We start from the raw sequence: 21,234 nt of genomic DNA, 5'->3' as shown, positions 1-21,234 counted from the left end.
AAACAATTCTATTTTATATTTTTCATTACCCATATTACACACACACACAAACAGAATAATTCCACTTATTATTATTATCATTGTGAAATGTGGCTGGGTGGTTGGTGAATGAGTAAATTACACATCTTTTATATTTTCTTCTCTTCTCTTTTTTTTTTTTTTTTTTTTTTTTTTTGATCACCATCATTTTATTTGATTGATACAAAAACAAATTCTCATTTTATTATTATTATTATAATATAAATTGTCATTAATTTTATCGAAAAAATTCTTTTCAAATTAAAATTTAAACAAAAAACAACAAGTGTCACAAAATTATTGTGTGTGTGTGTTTCCAATAACAAAAAAAAAATCGAATGTTTATGTTTGATTGAGTGTGCGTGTGTGTTTGTTTGTTTTAAAAAATGAAAATTTACATTTAAACATTTGGAAATTTAATGAAATAACCCCATGATGCAAATGATTTACGATTATCATCCTGATGTTCGGTTGGACCACGATATACTTTAATAATAAGACTTTTATGTACATCAGGTACACGATTCATTGTTGCTAATTTTTGTTGAGTTTTTAATATTTCTTTCTGTCCACCATCATCACCGTTATTATTATTGTCATCCATATTGATTTTTGATCGATAATCGTCATTTGAATGTAATTTTTTAGATTTTTTTCTTTTTGAACGACGAAATTTTCGATGATTTGTCATTGATTCATCATTTGAAAGCATATCATCATCATCATCATCATCGTCATCATTATCATCATTGTTCCAATTATTACGATTTCGTTTTTTAACCTGAATTTTCCGATCATCATTATCGCCATCGTCGTCGTCGTCGTCGGTGCTGTCATCATCATCATCATTCCGTTCATCATTATGTTTTCGATTAGTTATTGGTTCTTGATTTATATGACCAATAGTATGACCATAATCATCTGTAAGTGTTGTAAAGCCATCATCGTCTTCATCATCATGATCAACTGCCGTTAAAAGACAATGAATGCAAACCTTGATAAATAGAAAACAAAAATAAACAAATGAATAAAAAAATAAAAATGAAAACACAAACACAAACCATAAAGATAAAAAAACTTATCCATTGATTTATCATTGTTATTGATCATTGTCTTGCAAATCTGAAATGATAGCCGAATTTTTCATTCGAATTCATTTTTTTTTTATTTTTCATCACCATTCACTTTGATTATTAGATGAAATGGCTAAATTTAGTCATCTACAACATTTGATGATAAGATTATAACCGTATGGTTATGGTTGATTGATTTTCGATGTCATAAAACAATCTTCTTCAAAACATGAAACAATAATAACAAATTTTAATGAAATGTAGCCAGCAAACAATCGGTTGTCTCGCGTCAATAAATTTTCTTTTTTTTTCCGAAAATTCATTTCCGTATTTTTATTTCTTTGATGGCTATATACACCTGAATGTTTCTACCCAAATGTGTGTGTGTGTTTGTGTGCCAAAGATTCAATTTGTACTCAACATCATTCCAGATCAATTGTTCAGAATAAAAAAAAACAATCGAAATTAAACAATGTTTCAACATGGTCTCATGATATTAAATTATGGTCCAAAAACGACCAAATCATTGCTCACCCAAGTCGGTTCATATATACGATTGGCAAGTAATAAAATTTCCAAAACATTGTATGTATCATTGGAAACGAACGATAATAATAATGTTGTTGATTATCGTAATGATGATATGCAAAAAATTGTACCAGCCATCTATGTTGAAGCACATCGACGTGCACCATTGCTTGATGTTCGTGTTCTTCATCATAGTTATTATCATTGTAAAAATGGTATAATGTCCACAAAACGATCGCTACAATTTCGACCACAAATACTATTTACTAATGAACAATGGAAAGATGATTTACTTCAACAATATCTTAGCAGATTAAATCTAACTGATGATCATACAAATATGGCAATCGTTTCATTATCAGCTGATCAATCATCGGATCCAATCAATCATGAATCATCATCCAATATTTCTAATCAAATTTATGATAATGTTTGTATCGGTGGTACATTTGATAATCTTCATAATGGACATAAAATATTGTTGTCAACAGCTCAATTAAAATGTAATCAATCATTAACGATAGGTGTGACAAATGAACAGATGCTCAAGACAAAAACATTACGTGAATTAATTGAAACCAGTGAAAAACGTATACAATCATTGAATGAATATCTGAATGATGTTGATCCATTTATTCATTATAATGTCTGTGAAATTTCCGATCCATTTGGACCAGCCATAGTGGATCCAACATTAGAGGCAATAATTGTTAGTGAAGAAACTATTCGTGGTGGTGAAAAAATTAATGAAATACGTAAATCCAAAGGAATGAAACCATTGAAAATTGATGTGATAAAATTGTTACAAGATGATCATAAAGAAAGTTTGATTGAAGAGAATAAAGTTTCTTCATCATCATTACGTATACGTAAATTGGGTACATTGCTCAAACTGCCGGAACCACGACCAAATCTGCCCGATAAACCATATCTAATAGGCTTGACCGGTATGATTGCCAGTGGAAAATCATCTATTGCGAAAAAATTGGAAAAATTAGGTGCCGGTATAATCAATGTCGATATGTTGGCTCATAAAACATATCAAAATTCTGATACGCCAACCTATAAGAAAATTGTCGAAACATTTGGCAACGATATTCTCGATAATAATGGTCAAATCGTACGGCCAAAATTAGGACAAATCGTATTCAATGATGAAGCCAAATTAAAATTGCTCAATAGTTTTGTATGGCCCGAAGTAAGGCGATTATTACAATTGGAAATTGATCAAATGAAAATCAAATATCGTGTAATAGTGTTGGAAATTGCATTATTAATTGAAAATAATCGAATGGATCAAGTACATCAGGTATGGTTAACAATATTGGACCAAAAAGAAGTCATAAAACGATTGATGGACCGTAATCAGCTCAATGAATCGGATGCAATGAAACGAATTGAAAAATTAATGCCATGTAGTGAAAAAATTCCATATGCAAATGTTGTATTCTGTACACAATGGGAAGAAGAATTCACTATGGAACAAGTGAAACGTGCATGGAAAATGTTGAATGAACAATTTGTTAAATGATTTTTTTAATGTGCAATACACAATAAATGAAGTGAAATTTTTTTTTTTTTTTGTAACTTTTGTTTTCTTTTATTGAAAAAAAATTAGAAATTTCAAAATTATGCGAAATGAAAATAAAAAAAAAATTATCGACCACGACGTCCACGTTTATTATTGGTGTTTGAATTTTTTTTTCCATTCGAATGTTTAGCATCCAATGGTCTTTTATTCGGACTAATTGATGATGATACGGATGGCATCATTTTGAAAAATGTATCGATACGAGTTTGTGCACCTTTTTGTTTTGATTCACGTGCACGTTTCAATGATTTTCGTACACGATCTTCACTGAAACCATTTTCAATGCAAAGAAATTTTACCATACCTTCTTCATCAATATCTTTCATTTTTAAATCATTTTCAGTGATTTCATTTTCGAGTACAAATGGTTGTTGAAATAATTTTCTTGCACCACGAAATGGCCAATTTTCTGGCACCACCATTTGTTGTCTTTTATTTGATTGAACTTTTTTTGTTGAATTATCCGGTGTCTTTTCTTTTTCCATGTTTTCGTCGCCATCATCATCTTGATCATCAGAATGATTAGAATGTATTTCAACATTTTCACCTTCAATATCATCATCTTGTTTGATTTCGGTGACAGTAGTGGTGTCCATTTCCGATACAATTGGTTCATCAGGATGATCACCGTTTTTCTTTGCTAAACCATTGGTATCTTCTTCTTGTTCTTCTTTTTTTGGTTCAATTTTTCGATTACTATATTCAATTTCTACATCAACATATTCTTCAATGCCGAATTTATTTTTCAAAATACCTTCAATCGAATCAAATTTTCGTATCAAATCCAGACCTTTTTTACCACCAATACCACGAATATTTGAACAATAATCACAACCCATTAGAATGCTTAAATCGATAAATTGATCCTGCGTTACATCTAAACCGGCAAGAACTTTACTAATTTGATATTCTTTTACTTTTTCATTCTGTCCGGATGTTAAATTTCGAATCAAACGAGGACAACCGAATGTCAATGCATCCATATCTTCTGTAGCAGCAGCATATACAAGATTTTCTTTACATAATTGTGCACATTGAGCTTCGGCTTCCGATGGTGCCTGAACAATCGGTATGCCCAACAATACCAACAAACGTTTACAATCATCCGTATGTTTTCTAGTTACTTTCACTAATCGTTTATTTAATTTTTCAATATCTTCAACATTTTGTAATTCTTTTGCTTCTTCCAATTTATCTTTAGCTTCAGTACGACGTTCAGCACGTTTTTCCAATTCACCACATTTAAGTTTCGGTGCTTTACCATCAAAAACATATACCGGTTTGATTCCAGTCTAAAATAAAAAGAAAAAAACGGAATTAGAAATTTTCATAGAATACAAATGACACATACCTCAAGCAATTTGATTGTTCGATAAAATAAACCGACCAAATGTGATGTGGTTTCACCTTGTTCATTGGTCATCGTATATTCACTACTTCGTATGGCAATTAAAAATTGATAGATACACATCGATGCATCGATAGCAATACGACGACCAAATAATGATTTCAATTCGATTTCTTTGATTGCTTCCGGTGCCACATCGGCTATCAAACGAGAAAGGCCAAGAATTCCCATTTTATTTTATTTTATTTTTTTTGAAACTTTCAAAAAATGTCAACATGCATAAATGCGCTGAAAAAAAGAGCGCGCCGAACAATAAATTCAGTTTTATTCAAATAGAATGTAACACACATCATTATTGATGAGGATTTTCAATTTTTAAATTTAATTTTAATTTTTTCGCGCTGTTTTTTTTCCATTACCATGCGTTAAAATCTCCTTCAATTTTTTCTTATTTCTTTTTGGATTTTTTCGATACAGATTTCGATTTGGATTTAAGTTTTTTCGACGATGCTGCCGACGTTGACGTAGAATCTGTTGCCGATTTTGATTTCGATTTGGATGAAACCGCAGTCGATTTTGATTTCGTGGAAAGTGTTTTTGATTTGGTTTTCGATGTAGGAGATGATGATTCTGAGGCAGCTGTTGAATCACTTGCATCACTATCATCAGTGCCACTTTTTGATGATTTGCTTTTTGATTTTGATTTGGATGATGCACCAGATTTTGATGTTGACTTTGCCGTAGATGATCCTGATTGTTCTTCTTTGTCACTTCCATCATTTTCACTGCCTTCGGCACCACTCTCTTCGCCCGATGTTGCTCCTGATTTTGAAGATTTAGATTTGGATTTGGATGATGCACCGGATTTCGATGTTGACTTTGCCGAAGATTTTGCGGAAGATCCTGATTGTCCACTTTCACTATCACTACCTCCTTCTTCTGAACCACTCTCTTCATCAGATGTTGCTCCTGATTTTGAAGAAGATTTGGATTTTGATTTAGACGATGCACCAGATTTCGATGTTGACTTTGCAGAAGATTTTGAGGAGGATCCTGATTGTCCACTTTCACTATCACTACCTCCTTCTTCTGAATCACTCTCTTCACCCGATGTTGCTCCTGATTTTGAAGAAGATTTGGATTTTGATTTGGACGATGCACCAGATTTCGATGTTGATTTTGCGGAAGATCCTGATTGTCCACTTTCACTACATTCACTATCACTTTCTGAACCACTTTCTTCACCTGATGTTGCTCCTGATTTTGAGGAAGAAGACGATTTGGATTTTGATTTGGATGATGCACCGGATTTAGATGTTGACTTTGCCGATGATCCTGATTGCTCATCTTTACCACTTCCATCATTTTCACTACCACCTCCTTCTTCTGAGCCACTTTCTTCACCAGATGTTGCTCCTGATTTTGAGGATGAAGAAGATTTGGATTTTGACTTTGATGATGCATCAGATTTAGATGTAGACTTTGCCGAAGATTTTGCCGATGATGATCCTGATTGTTCATCTTTACCACTTCCATCATTTTCACTACCACCTCCTTCTTCTGAACCACTTTCTTCACCCGATGTCGCTCCTGATTTAGATGATGCAGAAGATTTGGATTTTGACTTTGATGATGAATCAGCTTTTGATTTTGATTTTGATGTGGTTCCAGATTTTGATTGCGATCCAGATGCTTCATCATCTTTACCGCTGCTGCCATCTCCTTCAGATCCACTTTCTCCATCTTCATCATCTTCTTTTCCTGATGTTTTGCCGCTTTTAGATGAAGATTTTGATTTTGATGTTGATTTTGAACTTTCTTCTTCGTCTTTTCCACTTCCTGATTCGCTTTCAGCGCCAGATTTTGATGAACTGGCTCCACTTTTTGATGATGATTTTGAAGAAGAAGCAGAAGTTTTTGATTTGGATGAGGTTTTAGATTTGCTTGTCTCTCCTTGCGGTGATCCTTCTTCTTGTGATGCTGCGCCAGAAGCACTTGCTTCTTGATCCGAAGCTTCACCATCATCATTATCAGCCATTGTTTTTGATTTAGATTTCGATTTACTTGACAATGATTTGGATTTTGAAATTGATTTTTTCGATGACGAAGATTTTTCTTTTTTTGTTGATGCTGTTGATTTAAATTCAGATGGTCGAGCAAATATATTGGATTTACCAAAATCCGCAACTTTACCAGCTCCTCCTTTTGCTACAGGTGCATTTTTATCCACCAAAATTTTAAGTTTAGCCTTTCGAGAAGAGAAAAAAAAATTAAAGTATTTACTTACAAAAAAAAACACTGACACTTACCCTTTTAGCATCATTGAACCATGAACTTTTCTCAATAAGACCAATAGGCATTCGTTCACTTGCATTTGCTTTTAATATTGCTTTCAATAAATCTTTACCATCCTTTGATAGTGATTTTAATTTATCAACATTATCAGCAATTTCTTTGTCCAGATCATCTGATTTCGAACCAACATTATATGGATATTGTTTGGAGCCCATAAAATGAATAACAGCACCATATGACCATGTATCGGCAATTATTGGATCAAATTCTTCTTTCGATGGATCACCATATATTTCTGGTGCTTGATAATTTTTATCACCTTGTTTATCTTTTGGTTCACATTGAACATAGATAACATCATTTTCTGTTACATTCCAATAAATGATTGATTTATGGAAATTTGTTATTTTCAAAAAATTATCTTTCTGTGCTGGCCGCAACATAATATTATGTGGTTGTATATCACGATGTGAGATACCAATATCACCCAAGAAATCTAATCCACGTAATAATTGCCATGCATACAATGAGATTTGTTTTTCATTCAATGTATTATTCTCTACAAATTGTTCAAGATTTCCAGCTGAACAATATTCCTGGAATATTTCAATATTTCCAGATGAATTTATGAATAAATCCCATGTTTGTACGATTGATTGATGTTTTTTACCAAGATGACGTATTGTACGAAGATATAAAGAATTTGATTCAATACCAGATGATTTTGAATCATATAATTGACAACAAAGTGGCTGTGCTGGATAATCGGTATTTTGTGCCTCATAGAATTGTGAATCACTAGCGCATTGTTGTTGTAATGATTTATTCGTATCATAACTATATTTCGCATAATTGGGATTATTATCACTTGGTAGAGCTCCTTTTGTTTTTTGTAGTGTTTCAATTTCAGCTTTCAATAAATTACGCATAAACATTAATTTTCTTAGATCAATATTTTGTTTATATTTTGATGTTATCGATGCATCCGGATCTTTGTGAGTTATTTTTTCAGTTTTTTTATTCGAACAAGCCACTGTTCGTAATATTTTATCTTTTTTCGAACCCATTGATTTTGATGATTGTGAATCGGATGGTGAATCCGATATGCTTGTAGCCATTTGATGATCAAAGTATGGCATAATTGATGATGATGATGATGATGATGATGATGATAAGATGGACAGATATAAAAAAAATAATCAATTTGAAAAAAATTCTAATAACACAATCAACGATACTTACAAGATTTATGTGAAAAAAAATAATGGTCATTTTTATAATCGTTGTAAACAAAACAATAAAGAAAAAAAAATTAAAAATTCGAATACAATCAAGATTTAATCTAATTTTTTCGGTAGATGGCAGCTCGTAACTTATTCTATTCATTAATTGTTATTATTATTATTGGCCAATTTGGATTTGTTGTTTCGATCACCGTGGCTCACACAAAAATATTTGGCCACCACCACCACCACCAAAACAACCGCGGTGGATTTGGATGATCGATGGCTCGATTAAATTATTATCATCATCATCATTATTCGTATGTATTTCGCGGTGAATTGTAAAAAAAAAAGAAAATTCAAAAGTACAACCCATACATTCTCGGTGTGTGTATGTTTGTGTTTGTGTTTGTATTTGTAGACCGAATAAACGATTTCATACACATCGAACGAGATGAAAAACAGGATTTTTTTTTCTTCAGCCCATTTTGTGAATGCCGAACCAGTTGATGATGATGGTGATGAAATATTTCTATAGAAATTGTAATAATCAACAACAAGAGAAAACAATTTGTGAAAGAGAAAGAATTTTTTTTGTGAATGGAATTCATCACAATCACAAACAATGACTACGCAATTGAATTAATTGTGAACAATGATGATGATGATGATGATGATACATTGTCGAAAGAGTTTATTTGTTTGAAAATTAATTTTCTTGTTTAATTGATTTATGATCAATCAATCAATTTTTCAATTTGTTCATTTCCTGTATGTTTTCTTTCTCTCTCTCTCTATTCGACCAGTAAAATCTATTGATGATCATCGAAAATCATCGAAAACTGTTTGGCGATATTTACAATGTTTTGTGATTGTGTCGTAAATCATCAAAATATCTCATCTATATTCATTCATTCGTTCGTTTGTTTGTTTTTTTTGTAATTGTTTTAATTGTATTTGAATCATAAATTCTTCATTTAAAGAAAAAAAAATTCGTGATGATGACCAATAATAATACTCAACGAAATTCAACCATTACTCAGCAACAACAACATTCGATTAATAGGCCGATTGTATTGCGTACAAATCAGATTTTTTTCGAAAATCGTGATGTACAACGTGCTGGTAAATTCATTCTATTCACTCTATTCAATGATTTAAATTGATATTTTTTTTCTAAAAAAGGTTGGCTAAAATACATACCTTTTGCGGAGAAATATTCATCATCGGATGATCATAAATTCTGGGTTGTATTTGCCGTATATGGATCTCAAACACCGTATTTAGAATTCTATCAAAAGCGACAATCAAATCATCAACAACCACAACAACAGCAACAACAACAACAACAACAACAACCACAATCAGATGGACCAGTATCAAAACATTCATTGATTAATTGTCGCTATATAAACGCTGTGATTGAAACAAATCATGATGAAAGACATAATGAATTTTCTATTACATTATCAACACATGTGATACGTTTGGCTGCCGACACTGATGAAGTAATGTGGGATTGGATTGGTTCATTACGAACAAAATTGATTGAAATGAATATACTTCAACCGGCAGAAAATTTCTATTCAAAAAGTCCAATATTACCTCCAAGACGGCCAAACATAAACAACAATAATAATAATAATAATAGTTCCACTAATACTCAAAATATTAATCAAACAGATGAACTATATGAACCGATATTTAATCTATCTGAAGAAATTCGTCGACTATCTTTGAATCATCCGGTAATGCCGTCGGATGAAGGTCCACCACCATATGAATGTATTTTTACTAATACCAATGCTCCTACAACATCGACAAATAATATAAATCAATGTTCAACTGGTGCTAATGATGAAATCACCATTCATCGGCCATCATTTCGTGAGATGCAAGTGGAAAAATTTCGAAAAGAAATGCAACAAACAAATGGTGTTTTATTGAAAGTGAGAAAAAAAGATTGTTATAATTCTATTGCATTTGTTGATCTGGATCCATATGGTGTATTTATTGCTGGCTGGAAACAACGTGATCATCCCTATCTGCATAATACATTTCATATTGGTGATAAATTAATCAGCATTAATGGTGTTACCATTGAAACCGCTCAACAGGCTAAACAATTTATCAAGAAACAAACAACATCAACACATTTAGATTTTATTATACGTCGTGTACCATTTGGACAGATATATTGTTTGAAACGTTCCTATGATGGTGAAGATCTTGGATTGAAACGTGAAAAAGGTACTGGACAAATAACACAAGTAATCGAAGGAAGTGTTGCATATCGTTATGGTCTAACATCACATTGTCAATTCTATTCAGATAATAATAATAATAACAATGATGATGATGATGATGATGCTAATCCATCACATTCAATGATAATGATGAATATGGTGATAAATCAACATCAGAATTGGTTTCTAACCGAAATCAATAATCGTCCATTGAATTTATTTTTTAAAAATAATGAAATTGAAACCTTGTTGAATGCAATAGGTAAAGAGATTTCCATCCTCGTACAACCATATGGTTTCGTTAAACGTCTTAAACGACAATTGAAATTGTTAAAACATTATAAAGATTATATTGTGCAATGAACAAAAAAAAAAAAAAAAGATTCGATTTGGTTGTTATCGATTTTCAATTTATTATTGAATGATGAACAAAATAAAAGTTGAAAGTTTTTTTTTTGTTTCTGTTTTTTTAATTCTATATAATAAACGGATAGAATTTTAATCAAAATATATTGGTGGAACTGGACTGGAGGGAATTGAAACTTTTTCATTTTTCATTTTTTTTTTCATTCCATTATTGAATTGATTTTTGGTTGTTGTTGAACAGAGGTTGTGGCGGTGGTGGTGGTGGTGGCAAGCCATGATCAAGATGATGATGTTGGAATCGATCGTGATCCATTCGATTTGATTTTATAATCGGTTTTCATTTTAGTATTTACATCTGAAATAAAGAAGATATAATAAAATATATGCGATACGAAACAATTAAGAATCTTGAATATTCGAATGGGAAATGGAAATTTTTTTTTTTTTTTTTGAATGCTTGGGTAGGTTGGAGAAAATTTCCGAAAATTCATTTTTTTTTTTTTCATTCATACATCAATGATGACTACAACATTTTTTCTTTTTTGTTAAATTTGAAAAATTTTGTTTTTTTTTGTTTGATCGATGAAATGATGTGTAAAACGTATGTATGTGATGATGCGATTGATTGGTGCGGTCGGTCGATTATCCATTAATTGGTGGTGTTTACCAGAAACCAACATAAATGGTCCATAATAAACCAAGCAATAATAATAGGATCAAATAATTGACCATTAAACTTTTTGCTTCTTTTTCTTGCATCTGTTCAACTATTGATGAACGACGACGTTCTGTTCTTCGTTCGGCCATCGTTTTTTTTTTTTGATCTGGTTCTTTCGCTAATTCGAATGGATTATCGTTTTTTTTATATATAAATATAAATGGAGTGTTGTAAAATCAATTCAGGAAACAAACAGAAAAAAACCGGATTATTAGGATTATCCTATCATTCACGATAAACCGTTGATATCAACAATCAATGCACACACACACAGAGAGAAACATGAATCAAATACGAGTATTCTTTACATTAATCACAAATCAATGTCGAATTAGATGGTGTTTGTTGTGTGTGTGTGTGTGTGTGTCACAATGTCTCCAAATAAAACGAATATATAAAAAACAAAGTGAAAGCAACAACGAACGACCAACACGACAAAAAAAAACCAACAAACAAACAACTAGATCATCATACCAGGCAAAAATAAAAAGTTAATTAGAATGATGCGAGAATATTCTCTTGGTGGTGGTGGTGGCGGCATTTTTTTTTTCTTATAAAAATTCAAGATTTTGATCTTTAACAGAATTTCTACATTTTTTTCTCTGTATTTCAATAGTTTAATGATAATTATAGCCATAGAAATATTTTTTTTTTTGTTTTTTGTTCATTCTTCTTTGTCCCCTTTTCTTTTCCTTTCATTCATTTTCTCATAGCATCTGTTCGTCATCTGTCGAGAATATTTTTTTGGTCTTTTTGGCTTCAAATTCTGTTTGAATTCGTTGTCGTCGGCGTCATTCAATTGTGTATGTGTGTGTGAAGTATTAATGCAACGATTGCAACGCACTTGTGTATGATGATTTACATTTTTTTTTTGTTTTGTTTTTCATCATCATGATTATAGGAAAAAAAAACCTCGAAATTTATAAGGAAAAAAAAGAATTTTCTAGCTATGTCTTGTAATAAATGATTCGGATTTGTTGAACAAATTATGATGATGATGATGATGATGATGGTGGTGGTGGTGGTGGCAGTATATAAAATTAGAATTAGTGAAAAAATTCATAAACATGTGGAATAAATCCATTAGAGTGATAATGATGATGAAAATATTTTTTCAATGTCAAATATATTTAATACACAGCAACGGATGCGAATAATAATAATAATTAAAAATGATGATCACCATTCTAGACAGAGAAAAAAAAACCCAAATGGTTATTTTAAACACATTTCAATGATTTGAAAAATTTTTCGTTCGATTCGATTTCTATATGGCTATTTTCACCAATATTGTGCTTGACAATCAAATTGAATGGAAATTGATGATTTATTTATTTATTTTTTTCTTTTCTATTGCCGTATGAACAAATTAGAATCTAAATTTAGGTTAATGATTATGGTCGATTATATATTATTATTAGTGTTGAATAAAACTAAATAAAAATCATCATCATCATCATAAATATAATCATCAGCGGAAAAATTTGTCAAGTCAAACAAAAAAAAAAAAAATAAAAATGAAAAGGGCACGACGACGATGAAAAATGTCAACACCGTAAAGAATTGTGGTAGAAAAGAAAGAAAGAGAAAAAACATTTAATAGGAAAAATCTTGAGATTTTTGAAATAATTTTAAGCCAAAAAAAAAGACACACACCCATTATTCATTAATGATAATGATGATGATAATGATAAATTCTAATAATAATCAATGATCCATTCTGATGAATGATTTTTTGTTTTTTCGAATGTTTTTTCTTTTTCTTCTATATTGACGTAGGTGTGTTCGTGTTTGTGTGTTGTATGTGTATGTGAATGTGGGTGTATATAGCTGTTATTTACCATGCAATGGTCCAATGATCAACAACAATGATGATTATCATTATAAGTGGATGATGACTAAACAACAGCAACAAAAAAAAATTGACAAAAAAAAATCAAGTTGAATGAATTGAAAAATATGTGTCACACACATATTTTACCACAAAAAAAAGTGAATGAATAAAATGAACCAAAAAAAAAATACACAAAAATCACTTACCCCGGTATAAATGATCCAAAGTATCACTAATAATACGATTAGAATGATATAATTCGATATCAAACTTCGACCTTCGAGCATTTTTCAATTCAAGAATTTGATTTGGCTGGTCGATTCGATTTAATTTGATTGATTTACGGCCAAAGAGAATTGCAAAAAAAAAAACAATGAATTATGATTATAATTTGAATGAAAAATAAAAATCAAAAATCACGAATGAAAGTCGAATGGAAAATGAACAACAACAACAACAACAAAAAAGTATCGTTCATTCGAATCACCACAAAGACAAAATTTCGATAGTGGCATTCAGTGAAATTCAAAACAAAACGAAAAACAAAAAAAAAATCTTTTAAAATAATAATCCAATATATGAATGAAAAATCTAACTGAAGAAATATTTTTAGAAAATTTGGGATAAAAAGAAAAGTTTTTTTCCCATTTTTTTAAAAAAGAAAAAACGAAATTCTACAAACGAAATTCTGTCTTTTCCATTCCCCGTATTCATTCATTCATTCAATGTTGCGGATGATCTGACTTTTCAGATATTCGATTTTTTTCTGATTCGAATGTTGATGATGATGATGATGATGATGAATGAACAATGGATTCCTGAAAATAACTTTTGACAACAACATCATGACACAATTCTGTATGTCATGATGAATTCTTGATTCGCTTTTTTATAATTTTAAATTTTTAATCTTAAAAATGTTGATGATGGTGACATGCAAAATAAGAATGGAAATTGAAAATGAAATTTTTTTTTTACAGGAATACAATGTTTATATAAATGTGCAATGGTAATATTGTACTGAATTTTCTTTTCTTCACATATGAATAAATTGGATTAGATGTGTGAAAGGATGGATGGACGGACGGATTGAATAGAATCGAATGACAAACATGATGTTGATGATGATAATGATGCTTTGTAAACCAAAAATTAATTCGGTGATCTTGTATTCTTTGTTGTTGCATACCAATGTCTACATTGTAGAATTTTTAAGATTTAAACGTTGAACGTTGAAATGGAAATAAAGAAATAAAAAATTCACAAGTCAAATTTTTTCTTTTAACCATATTCATCAATAATCAAAATTAAACAAAAAAAAAAATGCCATGCATTATTCATTCGACTAAATCACTAAATGAAACGGAAAACAAAAATTTTAATTTGAATCTAAAATAAATTCAAAAAAAAAACAAATCAATGCCACATACCTGGATGGAATGATAAATTTTCTTGAACTAGCCTGTCGTTGTCTAGACAAAAATGTTGTGGAATTTGCTGGAAAATTGTTCGAATAAACACGATCTTCGGCTGCTTTTCGTTGCATATTGAATGTCTGTGGATGATTTTTTTTCAAGAAAAAAAAATCAATTTTATTATTGTTGTCGTTGAAAATTTTCAACTTACCATTTTATGAAAACTGACCGACATTAAATGTTCTTCAATATCACGTATGGCATTTGTTCGTTGAAATTCTTGACGTAATTTTTCCATTTCATTATCTTTTTCTCTACATAAATGACGTAAATATTCACTATCATCGGATGAATTTATCGTTTTCGTACTGCCGCCATCCAATGGTAATGATGTGCTTGATATTTTTGCATTATTCATATGTGTTTCCAATATACCATAAGTTTCTTTTGCTTTATTCAAATGTTTTTTAAATCTTTCTTCACGTTCGGCTAATTCTTCATTCTTTTTTTCCAACATTGTTTTCAGATTATTATTTTCAATTTGTAATTCTTTTAATTTCGATTTAAATTGTACACTAGCAGCAGCAGCAGCAGCACCACCGTCCATATCAACATTGGTATCGGGCAAATCTTTTAATCGACCTTCTAATTCAATAATTTTTTGTGAATTTGTTCGATTCATTGATTCCAATTTGATTACTCGATTCTTTTCATCATCAAGCTGTGATTCAAGCAATCGAATACGTTCATCATTTGAATTTTGAAGTTGTTTTTTCAATTTTTCATTTTCATATTCCAAACGGATAAGTTTTTCATTTTCATTTACAACATTGGTTGTTGTTTCATTCAATAATAATGCAGCGTTGTTGTTGTTGTTGTTGTTGCGTATTAAATTCGTCGTTGTTGCTGTTGTCGCCGATGATGATGATGCTGATAAATCCATATCGATACTTGGAACATTAATCAAACCAGAATCATTATTACGTAGCTGCGACAATTCCATACGAATTTTTTCCAATTCTAGTTGCATTTTTTCTTTCTCCTCGCCAATATCGTTATATTTTTTATAAACACGTTTCAATTCATCGGCCATTTTATCAGCACGAAATGTTTCTTCATTCATTTTTGAACGCAATTCATCACGTTGTTTACGGATTAAATCCAATTGATTTTTATATACTGTAATGGATTTTTTATCTTCTTCTAATTCACAAATCTGTTTGATCAACGATGCATTACGATCTTCAATGATTTTCATTTGTTTTTTATGTTCTTGAAATTCTTCCAATTTTTTCTTCTGCACATCATTAATGTTTTTATATTTAATAATTTCTTCATTCAAATATTTCAAACGATCCAATTCATCACGATCATGTTTGAATTCATTCAATTTTGTTTGCAATTGATCTATTTGTAATAATAATTTTTGATATTCTTTTTCCTTGATTTCTAATTGAATTTTATAATCTTCTTTCTGTTCTTCCATACGGCTCAATTCTAATTGTGCTACATTCAATTGGCCATTTAATCGTTGAAAAAGATTTTCATTTTCAATTGAATCGAATGGCCGTTGATTATTTCTTGATGATGATGATGACCAATTATTTTTTGATAATTTTTCATTCTCTTGTTTAAGATTACGTTTTTCTTCTTCCAATTTTGTAATGGTTGATTCAAGATCCGAACATCGTTGCAAGGCATTTTCTTTCAACACATTTATCATTGATAATTCTTCTTGTAGACGATTAAATTCTTCAATAGTATGTTGACGATCAATGGGAAAATTTATATTAGATGAAAATGATTGATTCGTTGGTTCATTAATATTCGATACGGTGCTTGCCGTTGCAGTGTTGTTTTCATCAAAATTTTCCAATTCATCAATGGCAATTTTTAACGCTTGTTTCACCTGAAGACTTAACGTTGTCATAATTTCAATATGTTTTTCTTTATTCACACAATTAATGGCACAACCTAATATTAATTGTAATAATTTGCCTAAACTAATCAGATTATAATCACGTGCTATTGATTCTAAATCTGGTTGTAATTTATCCGGCATTGTACGATCTAGAATTTCACCATAATAATCAACAATACGTAGATAGATACGTCGTAGATTCGAAACACGTAAAAACCAATTGTTTCCACATTCTTTTTCAATTTTCGATAATATTTCGGTGGAAAAATATTCTGGTGCACTATTTTCATGATATATATCGATATGATGATAAATAGGTGGGTGGATCAATCAAAAAAAAAAAAAAAAAATACTTACATTTGAACCAAAGCATGAGTGATGGCCACACCATCACAAAGATCTTGTGGTTTTTCACATTTACCTTTTAGGTCAAAAGTTTTGAGCTAATTTGATGAGAAGAAAAAAAAATTAGTAAAAAAAAAACACAAATAAATTACTACCCATTGGAAAAGACAGCTGGTCAGATCCATTTTTATTTGTTGTTGAAAAAATCCGGAGGTTATATCACAAAACAAGATAGTTTCCTAGATCAAATTAATCGAATGATTGCACATAATTTTCAGCAATTATTTTTGGGATGAGAAAAAAATAAATAAATAAATCTCTGGATCGACTTGTCAATCTGTTTTTGAGCGAATTGTTTTTTGTCAATGAAATAGATTTGTTGTTGTTGTTGTTTAGGTATTTTTCCACATATTATGATACTGGTGATCCGTTTCGGTTAATATAGAATACCAATGATTCGCACGCATTCGACGAATGATCATGATGATCATATTCGAAATTGATTAAAGTTTCGATTTTTTTTTGCTTATCAATTTGTACATTGAGATTGTGTGATCGTATAAAAATCATTCCCGTCGTTAACAACTTTTATCATTCGTCATTTTTAATTTTGTTCGGTTATAAATTTTTCGTTATTGATTGATTGTAATTCAGTCATGTCAACAGTTGGTAAAGTGAGTATGGATTTTTTTTCTAAATTTTAAATTTTTGTTAATAATTGAATCCATCGATAGGATATTGAATGTTATGCTGCCGTTGCATGGGAAGCTAAAAAACCATTATCAATCGAAAAAGTAACGGTTTCACCTCCTAAAGCTGGTGAAGTTCGTATACGTATCCAATATACTGGTGTTTGTCATACTGATCAATATACATTGAGCGGTATCGATCCAGAAGGATTGTTTCCATGTATTCTTGGCCATGAAGGCGCTGGTATTGTTGAAAGTGTTGGTGATGGTGTGACGTCCGTACAACCAGGTGATACAGTCATTCCATGCTATATTCCTCAATGTAATGATTGTAAATTTTGTCGAAGCTCAAAAACCAATCTTTGTTCAAAGATTCGTAACACTCAAGGTAAAGGTGTTATGCCTGATGGAACATCACGTTTTACTTGTAAAGGTAAAACACTCTTTCATTTTATGGGTGTATCAGCATTCAGCCAATACACTGTTGTGGCTGAAATTTCTTTGGCCAAAATTAATCCAAAAGCACCATTGAAAAGTGTTTGTTTGTTGGGTTGTGGTGTAAGTAGAATTTGGAATTTATTTCGTGTTCAATTCGAATTGTTTAATTTTCATTTTTATTTCAGATTTCCACTGGATATGGAGCTGTATTGAATACGGCAAACGTTGAAAAAGATTCAACAGTTGCCGTTTTTGGATTGGGCACAGTTGGTTTAGCTGCTATTTTTGGTGCTAAAAAACGTGGTGCCAAAGAAATCATCGGCATCGATATTAATACTAAGAAAGAATCTTTGGCAAAGAAATTTGGTTCAACACGATTTGTGAATCCAAAAGATTATCCAGATCGACCAATACAAGATGTTTTAATCGAAATGACCGATGGTGGTTTAGATTATACATTTGAATGTGTTGGAAATGTTCAATTGATGCGTTCGGCTTTAGAAGCATGTCATAAAGGTTGGGGAACATCGGTCATTATTGGTGTTGCTGGTAGTGGACAAGAAATCAGCACAAGACCATTTCAATTGGTTACTGGTCGTGTATGGAAAGGTTCAGCATTTGGTGGATGGAAATCACGTGAATCTGTGCCAAAGTTAGTTGAAGAATATATGGCTGGTGAATTAATGGTTGATGAACATATTACCCATCGTGTGGGTATCGATGATATAAACAAAGCATTTGATTATTTGCATTCTGGTGATGCATTACGAGTGGTAGTCGATCTTTCTTAAATGATTTAATGCAAACAAAAAAAAAAAAAAATTCACCCACACCCAATTATACTATCATCAATCAAAATCAATAAAAAAAAATATATAAGAATCTTGTGAAAAAAAAACAAGAAAAAAGATTCTGTATTACACTTACATAATTTGATACAAGAAAAAAAAGTTGCCAGAGAATATCAATACATTTCAATCTTTTTCATTCATTTATTGTTACTTGTCATTGGATCGGATTTTTATTTTTTTTTCTCTCTCTCTCTCTCTCTCTCATTTCGTTCTGTTTATTTTCAAAGTTTCAACAACCGCAACAAATTAAGAATCATGATGATAGTGATCAAAAATCATCATGACAACAAACACACACACACACACAGACACATTTTAAGATTATTCTTCTATTGACAGCTATGTGTTTATTTATTTTGTTTGTTTCAAGAAATTCGTCTGTAGCTGCTGTTTTGGTTGTTGTTGTTGTTGTTGTTGTTGTAACATCATCAAAAATCGATATTTTCAGTAATGTTCGATGATCAAGATGATGATGATGATGACAGGAAATTGTAAACAAAAAAGCAAAAAAAAAATTCTTTTCAAATGAATGTTGAAAAAAATACGAAGATTTTATGGTTTCTGGTTGTCATCTGCCTGTCTGTCTGTTTGTCTATGGTTGGAATTTCTATTATCACAACCAAGAAATTGGAAAAAGTTTTACACGAAAAGCCATTCATATACTATGTAATTGAATTTGAATGATTTTTTTTTGTTGCCAGAATTTCCCGATAAAATAATTAGAAAGATAATAAAAACAAAACAAAAAAAATCAATTCTGAATTCACATTCAAGCATGTGATATTGATAAAGTCAATAAAAACACAACATCATGGAATTGAATTCTTTAATATATATTGAACTAAACACAAAATAAATAGAATTCGAATGTTTGCATGATGATGATGATGATAACATTCTTTAATGAATTTTCTTTTTGATTTGGATTTTTTTTTGGAAACAAAAACAAACTTGAAGGAATCAAAAAGATAAATAATTGAAAAATAATTATTCTTAATGCAGAACATTCGATCATGTGTGTGTATGTGCGTGTGGGCGATATCGAGAATGGTATTTGGCTGGTATACAGTTGCTGTATTTTGTGATAAGTAAATGATGAATGACTTTTTATTTCTTCATCTCTGATATATACACACTGATCTTTTACAAGATTTGATTTTTTTTTTCATTCATACATATTCGAAAAAAGACGTAGATTGTGATTATGATTGATAGGTTTTTTTTATGCGTTTTCACATTCATTCACTTGTGTTTCGTGTTCGATTCTTTTTGCACAATATTCACTTTTAAAAATATCGATTTTTTTTACATTTTTATTTTTCACAACTTATCCATTTTTTTTTTTGAATTCAAAAAAATTTCCATTTCACATTTGAAAATTCGCAAACGAATTGGTTACATTTTTTTTGTTTTGTTTCATTGCTGGAAACTTTTCTTTTTCATTTCATTCGAATTGTTTCGAAAAAGTTTTTGATGATCAACAATAATAATCTCATATATATATGATGATTTTGTTTTGGAAAAATAAAAATTGATTGAATGAGAATCTTTTTTTTAAAGAAAAAAATGAAAATAAATCACAATTCTGTCCACATACACACACACACACACAGAGTGAAAGAGAATAATCCAATCATAACAATGATTTTTTTTTGTTTCAAAATTCTGTAGAAATAAAAAAAAGAAAGAATTTCGCTCTCTCTCTTACTCATATTCCATTCCATAAAATTGTCACACATCAAAAAAAAAAAAAAAAAAAAATCATGAAAACAGCAACAAACAATGGTTGTTGATGTTCATTTTTCAGAATTTCTAAAATGAAAACCATAAACAAAGCTTACACCCACAATGTTGAACCCGAATAATAATGGAATTCAGTAGAATCAAAAAAAAAAAAAAAAGAACAGAAAGAAATTCCAAATTCATTCGTGTCAATGGCATGTTTATCATCATCATCATCATCAGAAATTCAGTTTAATAGAAATTCTGGACCTCCCATGTGTGTGTGTGTGTAGGTTCCATTTATTAAATTAGTAACCAAGTATAGAAAAATCTATTATTTTATTCATTCTATTCATCGATTCTATTTCCATTTCATTCATTTGAGATTTTCTATTCCATTTTCGGTTTCATTGTCATGATCTACATACACCATTCACCAACATATTTTTTGGTCTATTCCTTTGACGATTGCTATTGATGATGGTGGTCTTTTGTTGTTTTCCTTTTCCCCTGTTTGACCCACCAGCAGGTTATACTTTGTTCATTCGACCAGAATAACGGGATTGAGAATGAGTGCAAATGAAAGAAAGAATTTCTATTTTGGTGAAATGTG

General features: G+C 30.6%; 7 protein-coding genes and 1 long non-coding RNA gene across 11 annotated transcripts; 3 read left to right on the top strand and 5 right to left on the bottom strand.

Moving 5' to 3' along the window:
- Positions 1-418: 418 nt before the first annotated feature.
- On the bottom strand, positions 419-1,202 carry LOC124500276 (uncharacterized). Its single transcript, XM_075730620.1, has 2 exons — positions 1,080-1,202; positions 419-1,012 (listed from the first exon to the last, which is right to left on the bottom strand). Exons 1-2 carry the CDS (start codon positions 1,113-1,115, stop codon positions 419-421), a joined length of 630 nt encoding a protein of 209 aa, XP_075586735.1. The 5' UTR covers positions 1,116-1,202.
- Positions 1,203-1,515: 313 nt separating this feature from the next.
- Fen1 (Flap structure-specific endonuclease 1) lies at positions 1,516-4,867 on the bottom strand. Its single transcript, XM_047053941.2, has 2 exons — positions 4,562-4,867; positions 1,516-4,502 (listed from the first exon to the last, which is right to left on the bottom strand). The coding sequence occupies exons 1-2, from the start codon at positions 4,787-4,789 to the stop codon at positions 3,276-3,278; spliced, it is 1,455 nt and encodes a 484-aa protein (XP_046909897.1). The 5' UTR covers positions 4,790-4,867; the 3' UTR covers positions 1,516-3,275.
- Positions 1,564-3,198, top strand: Ppat-Dpck (Bifunctional Phosphopantetheine adenylyltransferase - Dephospho-CoA kinase). Its single transcript, XM_047053938.2, has one exon. The coding sequence runs from the start codon at positions 1,564-1,566 to the stop codon at positions 3,148-3,150; it is 1,587 nt and encodes a 528-aa protein (XP_046909894.2). The 3' UTR covers positions 3,151-3,198.
- Positions 4,868-4,916: 49 nt separating the features above from the next.
- Positions 4,917-8,197, bottom strand: LOC124491292 (uncharacterized). 2 transcript variants are annotated; one of them, XM_047053937.2, is made up of 3 exons: positions 8,096-8,197; positions 6,868-7,960; positions 4,917-6,806 (listed from the first exon to the last, which is right to left on the bottom strand). In XM_047053937.2, the coding sequence occupies exons 2-3, from the start codon at positions 7,918-7,920 to the stop codon at positions 5,007-5,009; spliced, it is 2,853 nt and encodes a 950-aa protein (XP_046909893.2). In that variant the 5' UTR covers positions 7,921-7,960; positions 8,096-8,197; the 3' UTR covers positions 4,917-5,006. The 2 variants fall into 2 exon arrangements, with proteins under 2 accessions (XP_046909893.2, XP_046909891.2); XM_047053935.2 differs by lacking the exon at positions 8,096-8,197 and having other exon boundaries at positions 6,868-8,071.
- A 106-nt stretch (positions 8,198-8,303) lies between these two features.
- On the top strand, positions 8,304-10,772 carry LOC124491294 (uncharacterized). 2 transcript variants are annotated; one of them, XM_075730619.1, is made up of 3 exons: positions 8,304-8,396; positions 8,883-9,201; positions 9,262-10,772. In XM_075730619.1, exons 2-3 carry the CDS (start codon positions 9,075-9,077, stop codon positions 10,683-10,685), a joined length of 1,551 nt encoding a protein of 516 aa, XP_075586734.1. In that variant the 5' UTR covers positions 8,304-8,396; positions 8,883-9,074; the 3' UTR covers positions 10,686-10,772. The 2 variants fall into 2 exon arrangements, with proteins under 2 accessions (XP_075586734.1, XP_046909895.2); XM_047053939.2 differs by having other exon boundaries at positions 8,308-8,993; positions 9,060-9,201.
- Positions 9,356-12,588, bottom strand: LOC142597488 (uncharacterized). The gene is made up of 2 exons (XR_012832207.1): positions 11,201-12,588; positions 9,356-11,043 (listed from the first exon to the last, which is right to left on the bottom strand). It is a non-coding gene; the product is annotated as an uncharacterized LOC142597488 (long non-coding RNA).
- A 1,537-nt stretch (positions 12,589-14,125) lies between these two features.
- Positions 14,126-17,329, bottom strand: hook (hook microtubule tethering protein). Of its 2 annotated transcripts, none has more exons than XM_075730158.1 (5): positions 17,077-17,329; positions 16,934-17,019; positions 14,867-16,856; positions 14,671-14,795; positions 14,126-14,593 (listed from the first exon to the last, which is right to left on the bottom strand). In XM_075730158.1, exons 1-5 carry the CDS (start codon positions 17,104-17,106, stop codon positions 14,578-14,580), a joined length of 2,247 nt encoding a protein of 748 aa, XP_075586273.1. In that variant the 5' UTR covers positions 17,107-17,329; the 3' UTR covers positions 14,126-14,577. The 2 variants fall into 2 exon arrangements, with proteins under 2 accessions (XP_075586273.1, XP_075586272.1); XM_075730157.1 differs by having other exon boundaries at positions 14,126-14,435; positions 17,077-17,303.
- Positions 17,330-17,368: 39 nt separating this feature from the next.
- Positions 17,369-19,039, top strand: Fdh (alcohol dehydrogenase class-3 Fdh). The gene is made up of 3 exons (XM_047052165.2): positions 17,369-17,595; positions 17,656-18,168; positions 18,234-19,039. Exons 1-3 carry the CDS (start codon positions 17,578-17,580, stop codon positions 18,837-18,839), a joined length of 1,137 nt encoding a protein of 378 aa, XP_046908121.1. The 5' UTR covers positions 17,369-17,577; the 3' UTR covers positions 18,840-19,039.
- The last annotated feature ends 2,195 nt before the right edge of the window (positions 19,040-21,234 follow it).

This window comes from Dermatophagoides farinae, chromosome 4, assembly GCF_024713945.1.
Source record: "Dermatophagoides farinae isolate YC_2012a chromosome 4, ASM2471394v1, whole genome shotgun sequence".
Lineage (NCBI taxonomy): Eukaryota > Metazoa > Arthropoda > Arachnida > Sarcoptiformes > Pyroglyphidae > Dermatophagoides > Dermatophagoides farinae.
This window is presented reverse-complemented; position numbering and strand designations above follow the sequence as displayed.

Coding starts and splice junctions, on each gene's coding strand:
- LOC124500276 (XM_075730620.1), bottom strand. CDS start 1,115: ATGATAAATCAATGGATAAGTTTTTTTATCTTTATG. Junction 1,013..1,079: donor TAAGTTTTTTTATCTTTATG/GTTTGTGTTTGT, acceptor CTATTTATCAAG/GTTTGCATTCATTGTCTTTT.
- Ppat-Dpck (XM_047053938.2), top strand. CDS start 1,564: ATGTTTCAACATGGTCTCATGATATTAAATTATGGTCCAAAAACGACC.
- Fen1 (XM_047053941.2), bottom strand. CDS start 4,789: ATGGGAATTCTTGGCCTTTCTCGTTTGATAGCCGATGTGGCACCGGAA. Junction 4,503..4,561: donor GAACAATCAAATTGCTTGAG/GTATGTGTCATT, acceptor TTTTTATTTTAG/ACTGGAATCAAACCGGTATA.
- LOC124491292 (XM_047053935.2), bottom strand. CDS start 7,992: ATGCCATACTTTGATCATCAAATGGCTACAAGCATATCGGATTCACCA. Junction 6,807..6,867: donor GGTTCAATGATGCTAAAAGG/GTAAGTGTCAGT, acceptor TCTTCTCGAAAG/GCTAAACTTAAAATTTTGGT.
- LOC124491294 (XM_075730619.1), top strand. CDS start 9,075: ATGATGACCAATAATAATACTCAACGAAATTCAACCATTACTCAGCAA. Junction 9,202..9,261: donor TCGTGATGTACAACGTGCTG/GTAAATTCATTC, acceptor TTTCTAAAAAAG/GTTGGCTAAAATACATACCT.
- hook (XM_075730157.1), bottom strand. CDS start 17,106: ATGGATCTGACCAGCTGTCTTTTCCAATGG. Junction 17,020..17,076: donor CCAGCTGTCTTTTCCAATGG/GTAGTAATTTAT, acceptor TCATCAAATTAG/CTCAAAACTTTTGACCTAAA. Junction 14,436..14,670: donor AAATTTATCATTCCATCCAG/GTATGTGGCATT, acceptor TCTACAATGTAG/ACATTGGTATGCAACAACAA.
- Fdh (XM_047052165.2), top strand. Junction 18,169..18,233: donor TTTGTTTGTTGGGTTGTGGT/GTAAGTAGAATT, acceptor TTTTTATTTCAG/ATTTCCACTGGATATGGAGC.